The 10,784-nt window shown below is 36.1% G+C and overlaps 1 protein-coding gene across 4 annotated transcripts; it reads right to left on the minus strand.

Moving 5' to 3' along the window:
* Window positions 1–213: 213 nt before the first annotated feature.
* On the minus strand, window positions 214–9,635 carry LOC133673150 (uncharacterized). Of its 4 annotated transcripts, XM_062093826.1 has the most exons (20): window positions 9,202–9,635; window positions 8,911–8,999; window positions 8,646–8,755; window positions 8,496–8,550; window positions 7,527–7,615; window positions 7,151–7,217; window positions 7,008–7,070; window positions 6,627–6,797; window positions 6,380–6,473; window positions 6,216–6,295; window positions 6,029–6,104; window positions 5,645–5,688; window positions 4,901–4,968; window positions 4,154–4,239; window positions 3,909–4,066; window positions 2,490–3,825; window positions 2,096–2,379; window positions 1,398–1,595; window positions 1,156–1,312; window positions 214–744 (listed from the first exon to the last, which is right to left on the minus strand). In XM_062093826.1, the coding sequence occupies exons 1-20, from the start codon at window positions 9,311–9,313 to the stop codon at window positions 446–448; spliced, it is 3,636 nt and encodes a 1,211-aa protein (XP_061949810.1). In that variant the 5' UTR covers window positions 9,314–9,635; the 3' UTR covers window positions 214–445. The 4 variants fall into 4 exon arrangements, 3 of the variants coding, with proteins under 3 accessions (XP_061949810.1, XP_061949818.1, XP_061949828.1); XM_062093834.1 differs by lacking the exons at window positions 8,911–8,999; window positions 9,202–9,635 and adding an exon at window positions 8,136–8,227 and having other exon boundaries at window positions 8,646–8,710; XR_009834952.1 differs by lacking the exons at window positions 214–744; window positions 1,156–1,312 and adding an exon at window positions 1,696–1,787 and having other exon boundaries at window positions 1,458–1,595.
* Window positions 9,636–10,784: the final 1,149 nt, after the last annotated feature.

Here is a 10,784-nt window from a genome sequence, read left to right on the forward strand (position 1 = left end):
GATCTAACAGAGAGAGAACTGTATGAAATTCAGACCAAACTCTCTGCAACGCTAATAACAAATTCCCCGCAGGAAGCCGCTTCTGAAAACCTGCTAATATCTGCAATCAGTGAAAAAATTGATCAGCTCCGTGACCAAGATTTTAAACAGCAGGGTTTAAGCTGTCAATATAAACTCAGTTATGACAGGAAAAACCACCAGAAATGAAACTAGTTACGCGAAGCACAAAACATGTTTATTGAAAAATTGAACTATAACTCATATGGTAACTGGTCACCTAGGATACAAAATTCTTTACAGCAATTGAAAATATCTCCATTTTGCCTCATTGCAATACTCATCATGCATCTATGCCTATAATATATATACAAGAAAGAATCGGTATACTATATCCATTGGATCCATTTGTATCCCAAAACTTTACAGCAAGGAATCTTGAGATCGTTCAGATTTTGGTCCGTAATTGCATCACCAAACTCTGCATGATTTCAAGCTTCTGACTTAGTTGTTTAATATCAGCAAGATGCTGTATAGAGGATTCTGAACTGGATAAATCAGTAATAAGGGCAGCCAATTTGGCCTGTGAATCCAAAAGTGCTTCCTCGAGGGAAGTTACTGTTGATTCCATGGTTGTTTGTGGGCTTTCATTAACCAGATACGATGACGGAGAGAAAGCAATGCTGGCAGGACTAGCACCCCTGCTGAGCCTGTCTGGGGTGAAAATCTTGTCAAAGCCCCCACTTCCTGCAAGGCATAATAAATTGATAAATACAAAGCCTTGCAAAATATGTAAAAAGCAAGTATCAGAGCCATATACAGAAGAAAAGCTCAACCCGAGGAACCTTAATCATATATTCCTCAACTAGAACTCAATGAAAAAGGCCTGTGCACATTATCCGTTACAGGTGCACATTTTATTCCTCTAGTCCACTATTAAACAGTCCTTGCATATCAAGCCAAGAACCTCAACTCAAACATCCCACTCATATCAATTTCCAGTCTAACAGCTGTTAAACCACAACTTCTCATGCTTCCAAATCCCACGCTCTAGTTTTGAAACTAACTTATGAATTATAGGACAGTATTATGTGTGTATTTATTAAAACGTGTAAGAAAGTATAGACAAGGAGCTTGTAAAAAACAATTAGACTGTACCAAGGTTGCTAAGTTGATCTATGGCTGACTGGCCAATTGACCGTTCAAACTTGAGTAGCCTCAGGAAACCAGCAGCTATCCGACCCATCGCATCAACTTCTGACTTGCACAACAAAGCAAGGTGCTGGAACTCATCTTTGGTCACAACAGCCTCAATCTACAAGGAATAAATTATGAAATGTCAGGTTCCATTTAAGGTAAGAGCCACTGATCAAATATCAGGGAAGTTTGTATCTCATTACTGGTTGCTTGACAGAAAATTTCAAGTTTTCCACAGCCCACTTGGCCATCTCATCATCAATGTTTTCCTCCGATGCCACCATCCGAACTTCAAGATTGATTCCTCCAGATGTCTCCACAACTTCCTTTATCCCATTTGCAGGAGTAGAAATGCCCTTTTGTCCCTGTGGCTTCAATGTCTGCAAACCTTCCACACCAACCTACAGGCACAATCCCAGTGTTTAAAAATAGCAAGTTAGAGACACAATATCTGCATAAACTGAAATTGAATCCACACATATTGCCTAATCAACACCTGACCTTGTAAGAACAATAGAAAGTATAACACACACATCCTCCACTTCTTTATCTGAGTCTCAACCCCCAAATCAAGCAGTTCTGCAGGCCTAAAACTATGAAATTGCCAAAAGTAAATTATACTCCCAGTTAAGCCTAAAACTATGAAATCTATTGAATCCCCCAAAAGAAGACCCACTAAAAGTGAAGCCACTTGAACAAAGACATGTGTATGAAATGCGGTGATAACCCAATGTACTCGCAAGTCTATAATATTGGTAAAAGCTGACAGAGAATTGGCAAACATGTAAACTGATTTTACAAAGGATAAATCCAAACAACACTACCAGTAAAGTTTTTTGCAGCTTTGCAAAACCAATATTACCATTAAATCCTTGAGAGAGAGAGAGAGAGAGTTCCTTACTGTAACTAATTCCACAGGATATTTCAGTTTTCCATTTGGTTTTTCTTTTCCATTCAACTCTATCTTCGGACTACTTTTCGCTTTTAACTGCAAACTTTGGAAAGATGCGTGCCAACACCTCTCTTCTCTTCCCACATCTTCGTTGTTGTAAAAGAACCACCCACCTGCCATCTCCTGTGCACCTTCAAGAGCAAATAACCAGTCTTTTAATTCTATGCACACATCCACATCATCTGGCAATCTGAGGTGTAAAACTCCATCTTTGCCATCTATTAAACTTCCATCTGTAGAATTGATGAAGAGATAAGACAGCAGCAACTGAAGTGGAAATTAAAACAGAGCCTAAGCAGTACTGCATAATAATGACCGACCAATTATGTAGGTTGCACCATACCTTCTTTTAGATTATCAATAAGAGGGGACCCTTTAAAAAGTTTAGAAAGTGGCCCAGTTGATAAATTTTCTAGCCCTTTAGAAAGCCCCTCCCCTGGACCACCATCAGGCCCCAATATTCCAAACCGATGGAGTAGAGCTTCAGCATAGTTCATTCCTCCACCCAGGCGGACACCAGATATACAGGCAGAAACACTTAAACTATGGCACTCTTGATCCTGTTCGCTTAATGGAATCATGTGTACCATGCTTGTGTCTAGAAATGGGATTGTACAAGCAATACCATTTGCTTGGTATTTCTGTCCATTATGCACCCAAAACACAGCTCTTAGTTGAGGGTATCCATTCGCAGTTACAAGACGACCATTTTCAACGGAACTTGTCAGCATGCCATTTTCATGTGCCAAGCTTCCCTCGGTCTCTACACAGTCCACCTCAACACTCTGCCAGTATACAGAGGATGAAATAACAATGGCACCACCAAGGGTTCTATGAGAAACTTTTATGTAAAGATCTTCCCCAGTAAATTGAACCAAAGGCATTCCCTCAATATCTGAGGCAGAAGATTCTAAAAATCGAAGTCGCAGTTCCTTCACTGCTAAGCTTACTGCAGTGTCACAGGGAACCTTATCCATTAGCCTAACACCAGAAGATCCATTCCTAGTTATCTTTGGTCTCTTATCCTTGCCAACTGAGACAATCTTTTCACAAACCCTGCCAAAATATGCATAAAGATCAAGGACAAAGAATAGCTGCTCAACAGAAGTGTTGGAAAGATATTGTTGACAAGCAACTCCAACTCTGACAATACCACCAGGGGGAGGAACATTTGTTAATGGACTCCCATCAGCTGATATCATGGCAACTTCCACAGAAGCATCTTGTAGTTCAATGCATCTCCATGAGCCTGAGCTCATCCCATTGGAACTCGGTGTCCCATTTAAGTTGGTAGATGTTTCCAGAGACAGTGTAAGGTGCGATGCTCCAGTAGTCCATTTTTTCTGGCTAGCATCAATTGGTTGTCCCTCCCAGAGATAAAAGCAAGCAGGATCCTTCTCCAGCTTCAGTAGCCTGAGTTTTAGTGTTGGCGACTCTGAGAAGAACAAATTTTCAATGCGAAGCCTTGCTCCAGCAAACACATTGTGAAAAGTAGAGTTTCCATTTTCAGTTGGGTTGTTTGATTGACTCACATCCAACGGAACAATAACATCTAATTCCTTGAGAACAAATACCAAGGAATTTACTGAAAAATCAGGTAACACATCCCCAGGATTGATAACGATGCCATCAGCTAAGAAGGAAGATATCCTCAAACATGATTCTTCTTGAAGGTGAATCTGAGCAAACAACGAGAAATGGTGATTAGAAGAGAGTACAAAAAGAAGAAAAAACACCAACTACTGAGATTATCGATGCATACCATAAGAGGCTGACATGTGATAACTGTTTGTGAAGCAAAACATGGTGGGACTGGAGAGGGCTTAGCCCGAAGAGAGTGGAGGCATATCAAAGGAATACCAACACTTTTCTGCCACTGGTGGTCTCCCAGAGGATATATAGGAGGGCAAAAATCCTTTGCTGTGAATACAATTAAATAAGCACGATCAACTTTAATGATTTATCTTCAGTCCTAACTAGAAACGCATTCATTTGATTGAATAGTACCAAAATCAGGAATCCGTGCAACATGTTTTGTGATAGCTTGCAGGGATGGTTGCAGTAAAGTGCAAGGAGGGCGTGAGAAGGTGTCCCTACATTTCAGCAGTTTACAAAGTCATTAAACCCAGCTACATATGATCAAATCAACTCAAAATCAAGTCCCTGTTGTTTTATTGCCCAAGAAGGCCATTTTTCATCTGGTCTAAAATTAATCATGTGAAAACTTTAAGAAAAAACAAAAAGGTCAAAAGGTGATAAACAATGGTTGCACTGTCCAATGCCATGACAGTCATCTTGACCCAACCAATATTCAATCCCGTTTTGGTCAGATGTTATCCATTCCACCACTGCATTCCAATTTAAAGATGACCAACTAATATAGAAACTACTCTGTGGCTAATCAAATCAAAAGGAAGAATTCTATTAAAAACAAAAAAAAATTATACAGAATTTTAATCCAGTGACATGGAAAGTGATGAAGCCATCACTTGCCATACAAGTGAAATGACACCACTCTATTTATACAGTTTTTTGTATCATTTGTATCTGCATGTTGTTCATAGAAAAGGAAAATATGTGGTAACCACGCAACAATGGAATGCCACAGGCATAATGCTAATCCTCCAAACAGCAGCTAACAACAAAATAAAAGGCCAGACCAGTGAGCCTACTCGACGCAAGAACAGATTATTTGAAAGAGAAGAGATATTTACCAGTGCTAAACAATGACAAACAAAGAAGAATGAAGTTTACCTCAAGAACATTCCACCAAGCATAACCTTTGTCAGATTATTGGCAATTTTTCCATCAGATACTGTGGCCTGCAAGTTACATCCAAGCATAAGATTTCAGAATGGTAAATCATGTCACCATGCAATTCGTAACAGAAATACTCGGAAGCACAAAGAACATAAAATGCTCAAGAATTTCAGACTCGCAGCTTCTAAGATAGGAAATGCAAAATAGAATAATATCATTAGAGCTCCCTAGAACTTATCAAAATAGAATTACTTCAGTCCGTGTCACTGCACAGCTGCATTTAAAGTTTTTGCCTTCTAAGTAACATAAAAAATTTCAAAAGTATAATAACATTTAGATAAAGGATCAACCTTTCCAACTATCTTATACAGCTCAACTGATTTCCAGCTATCTCATATTGATTCTTTTGAGAGCTAAAAAAACACATTCTCAAGAAAAATAGAAATCAGATCTAACTTCTTCTTAGGTTACTTGATAAACAAAATACATTCTTAAACTAAAAACTTCGGACCGGCAAAGAGAATGGTCTTATTAGAAGGTTGAATGTCTAACTCAATTCAATCCTAATTATGATTTGAGAAAAACCATATGCAGGATTTAAAGACAGAAAGGTTACTCACAGTTGCTATTAGGTTTCTTAAGGCATGATAGATTATCAATAACCCACAAGAAAATGGGACCAACAAAGAAACAAAATGTTGTTTTAAAGCTCAATGTTTATAAGGAATGAGACAATACCCGGGAAAAAAGGAGAGACTGCATCAAAAGTTCAAGCTGGAACTCTGCAAGCAAACTGCAAACATTAGCAAAGTTTGAGTGGTGGAAAGCACAAGCTAAGAAAGAAAACTATCATGTGTTTCTGGCTGCATATCCTCTCCTCTACACATACTCTGGGCCACAAATGCAGCCCACAAGTGGCGTGAGGTCAAGAGATATGTACTCATAAGATATGTTATTTTACTCTAAGAAACAGAATGTCATATGTTGTACCATAGACAGAAAAAAAAACAACACAAATGAAAATCAAATTAATGTTTCAGGCATATGTATGAGCAAAATGTTAATAGAAGAATACAACTAAATACGAACACTGAGTTAAGGACAAAAGAAAAACAGACAAACCAGCATCTTTGATGCGGAGAAATATGTGGTCAACAACAATTGAGACTAGAGAACATCCTGCTGCTTCTGTAGATCGCTGCCAGGATTCACAGAGAAAAATAGAGCAGAGCACTTAGTTGAGACTCATCTTGACATGTTAAACTTTAAAATGCTAGAGAAAGGGGTAAGAGTAAGGACAACTATAAACCTGCTGAGCCTGTAGACCCACATCTCCTCTATTAAGACACACATATAACCCAGTCATGAAGCGAAGAAGAGCACGTAGTCCTGCTCAAACAGTACTATGTCACCAACTTGCTGCATTTATGCCAAATATAAGAAATGGATGGGAAGAAAACATTTTAAGTATACCTGGTTCACTCAATGCAGGACAGACGGCTTCTGGAATATGTAACTGAACCTCAAGCCCTAGTGGACTGTTTAGTTCAGTTCTCTGAATTGTGATCTGATAAAAATTAACAAGTTAGGAAATATATTCGACCACAGTCACTGCACAGCACAGGTGAATCCAGAAAAGACTCGATAACACTGCTCTACGGTCCAGAGCAAAGAAAAAATCATTAAAAAAAATTACTTCAAAACTTATGATTCACATTACATAAGCCTCTCCAGATATTCCTTCCAGAAAACGTTCTCCCCCAAAGAAAACTCGCTTTGCACCATCATCATCTCTCTGGGAGGCTCCCTCCTCAGCACGAGCTAAACTGGCATCGGTGAACATATCAGGATGAGGCAGGAGATCAACAGATAAAGATTCCCATTCAAGTTTCTATCAAGGAAAGAATGCATCATCGATTAGATGCTTCAAATAAAGCAAGCAGGAGACACACACATTTCCTACAGTCCTACCTCACAAATTCATTAAGTAAATAAGCCACGCTACAGGCTTCACCCCTACCACAAACAGTAGAAAAGCCCTCTTCGATACACAATATTTAAATTATGTGCATCACTGTATTGTCAAAAGCTTGTATGTTACCTTGAATGCATATATGAACTTTTTGTTAGTGGAGAAGTCACGTGCTTCCTTAAGGTTTACTACCTGTAATATAAACAAAATAAAAAAATAAAAACACAAGAAAGCGGTCAAGGTTTGAGGCTAAGAGGCTGCAGCAAAATTACCTGCCAGTTTTCATTTGTGGTATACAATAAAAGGTTGTGTATAGTAATTGATGCCAGTGGTGAAGCCCTGGAGATGGACAAGATATAGATAAGTGTCCATCCAAGTTCTCTCAAAAAAAAAAATTTGGAACAACGTACTGCATCACTTAAGATTTCCGTGAATCATGAAAACATTATGCTAAGATTAATTCAAACAAAAATCTGATCCTTATGTAAACATCATTAAACAGCTAGTATTTTATATTGAAAACGTTGTAGAGCCAACGGCAGTTAAGGATGCTGAGATAAATAAAAAAAGATAGAATGTTTGCATTTATATAAACAGAAAAGTTAATTCCCAAATGTCTATATAATGAGGGAGAAGACAACAACTTACCAAGCAGCCCCTCCCCCACGTTGAACACCCCCACGTGTTTCAAGTAGAAGATTAACAGTGGTAATCTGAATGGTCATTCCATCTGCGATCTGGTAATAATAAAAGCAAACTGTTGAATCCAAATTTCTACATTGCTTTGAATGTAATAAAATACGATAGAAAAATTGTTGGGTTGCCACGGTGCATAAACACTTTCACCCAAACTCTTATAGACATATATCCTGAGATATGTTTCATACTAATACAAATTACCTGCACGCATACAAATCATAAGCAACGGAAGAGCAGCGCATATATGCAGAGATACATGACTCGTGTTGGTCATGAAAAATTCAAAACTGAATTCATTAGGTGTCAGATTCAAAATAATTGAGGGCAGCTAGATCAATCCATTCCATTAAGTTCCTTTCTAATTCAAAACTTCAGTCGGTGCAATGGTTAATCATTTAACACATTATAGTTTGAAAATCCATGTTTATCAAGGAGGTTGGTAATGCTCCATTTTTAGCAATTCCTCATTTAACTATATATAAATCATTTTTTAACGCCAAGGAAGGACTGTGTGTGTGCGCCAATACAGAAAACACTGGTTTGAGGATGAGAAACTACTATGCTCACTTTCTGCCTTCCCCTTTCTTTGACGATTTCAATATTTTTTGTCCGTTCACTGCCTTACTAGGTTATTTTATGGTTGAATTCACCTGAGAAAAGTTTCAGCATCAGAACAGTCCGTGTATTTATGAGATTAGTTTCTGCAATTCATCTCCTCTTACTCTTTCTTTGCACCAGAAAGACTCTTCTGCATGTCCTACTTCAATTTTGACATACTAACAAGTTACAGGCCTTTCATATAGAGAATTTGGCGCAAATTGGGGCTTGGAGAAAAATTAGATTTTCAGATGCAGGCTGCAGTCACTGAATTCCAAATATCAAAAATAAAATGCAATCGCACCCAAGATGTCACCTAACCTTATCAGCAAATCCATAACCGCTACTCTTGCTGGAATCACCAGACAATTGTGAACTGCAACAGTAAAAAGTAAACACAGGTAATCTTTAACTTTGAACCAATAGCATAACAATCACTTCAAAAATTAAACCCGCACAAAAGCTCATTACCTGTTGGAACTGCTGCTCCCATCTAAATCACTATTCTCCTCTAAGACCAAATCGAGCTTATCAATTTGAATAACAATCGGTTCTACTTGTACATAACTCACATACGGAAGCTGAGAAAAGGGGGAAGAAAAGCAAAATGTAGTTAAGCCCATAAAAAATAAAGATTTCAATTTTTTACACCACTAAGATTAACTGCTAATCAACAAATAATCACAAAATGTCTCAAAAAATTTTAATTACATTAATAGCTAAGGAAAACACTTACAATTATCTCGAATTTGCCTACTTTCGCCTTTGTTACATTCAGCGCCGGCGGCAATCCCATACTCGCGTGCAAAGCGTCTCCATTTATTTCTGACCAAAAAAAAAATCAAAATCAAATCCAAAATTTCTTCTTAAACAGACGAGAAAATTCTAATTCCAGATTTAACATAGCAAAAAATTAAAAAAAAAAAAGAATAATAACTTAGGATTCCTCTCTCATTAAATCAAAATACGAAAATTTCCAGAATGAATGAATCACGATTAAGAAAGCAAAAACAAAAATGAAAGTTACCTAAATTAGAAAGTTGCACTGTCCGGCCTTGAAGCTTAAACTGGTCTCTAGAGAAAGATTTGAGCCAGTACTTGAGCGTGTACTCTAACGCGCATGCCAGTATCGCCTCCATTAATTGATGATGATGGCGTCACCTCCAAAATGAGAGATTTTTAGATCAAAAAATCACATTCACATGCAGAAGAAGAAGCGATTTTTTGAAGAAACGAATCGGTGAAGCTGGGGAATTTTGTTGATTAATGCAGAGTGCGTGTGTGGGTCTAATGGTTCAGTTTTGGTTTTACAGTTTTGGAATCTGAAGGAAGAGTGAAAGGGAGGGTGGCGGTGTGGCACATGCGAGAGAGTGTCGGTTAGTAGGTGTGAGAAAGCGGGGGCACGGTACATCGGATCGCGGGGTGCGTGTCAGGGTCCTGGCGATAGATGTCTGGGGTGGATTTGTCTGTGTAAGAGCTAACAGTTTTTAAAAATGTATTTTTAACACTAAAAAAAACAAATACAATATAAACTAGTAAAAATAAATTATAAAATTATAAGTAAACTTTTTGTATTGATATTTTAAATACTTTAAAATAAATATTTCAAGTAAAAATTAATAAATATTTTAAATAAATTAAAAATATAATACAATTATTTATTTTCTTAAATTTTCATTAACTAGCAACTAACAAATCTAAAATAAATAATTTACTCATGTATTATATAAATTCAAATTAATTTTATTACCTTCATCTTTCTTTTTATTTCTAAAATATTTATTAAGATTATTATTATTAAAAGAATTATTAGTGCTATTAATAGTATTAGTGTCAATATTATTAACTTTATTTAACTTAAAAAATTTTAAATTCTTTAAATTGATATTAATTTGAATCTTCAAATAATCTGCAATATTACTACTCGTTATTAAAAAAAAAACTTGTAACTTTTATCTTCTTTACTTTCTTTTCTTTTTTTTTAACTTATTATTATTATTATTATTTACTATGTTTAGAGGATAAAAGATTTTCAAGAACAAGTAAATTATAATTATTTTTGTCTTTATTTTTAGTTAAATTTTGATTTATTACAATAGATTCAGTAAAAAAAATTATTAATATAGTTTTTTTTATCTTTGATTAATTTGTTGTTTTTCTTATAAACCAATAAAATATTTATGATTTGATATGTAATAAATTTTTTATTATTTTTTACCGAGAAACAAGTTGATTCGATAATCAATATTTTTTTTTATTAATTATTATTATTATTAAATGAGAAGTGAAAATATGTGATGTGATATGAGAAGTGAAAATATATCTTTTATTGAAAGACAGCACTAGTAAAGGGTGCGTGAACCGTGTTCATTCTGTCTCAGCTAATTTCTATAATCCAGCTAATTTCTTGACATTCCTGAACGTGACCACAAAAACGCCAAAAAGCAAGAACACCATGCTTTACGAGGTGCAGAAAACCCACCTTCTTTTATTTTTAGTTATTTTTTATAATATTTTTTATTTTTTAAAATCTATTTTTAATATTAATACATCAAAACAATTTAAAAATATAAAAAAAATAATTTAAAACAAAAATAAAATTATATGCTC

The sequence above is a fragment of the Populus nigra genome, chromosome 1 (assembly GCF_951802175.1).
Source record: "Populus nigra chromosome 1, ddPopNigr1.1, whole genome shotgun sequence".
Taxonomy (NCBI): Eukaryota; Viridiplantae; Streptophyta; class Magnoliopsida; order Malpighiales; family Salicaceae; genus Populus; species Populus nigra.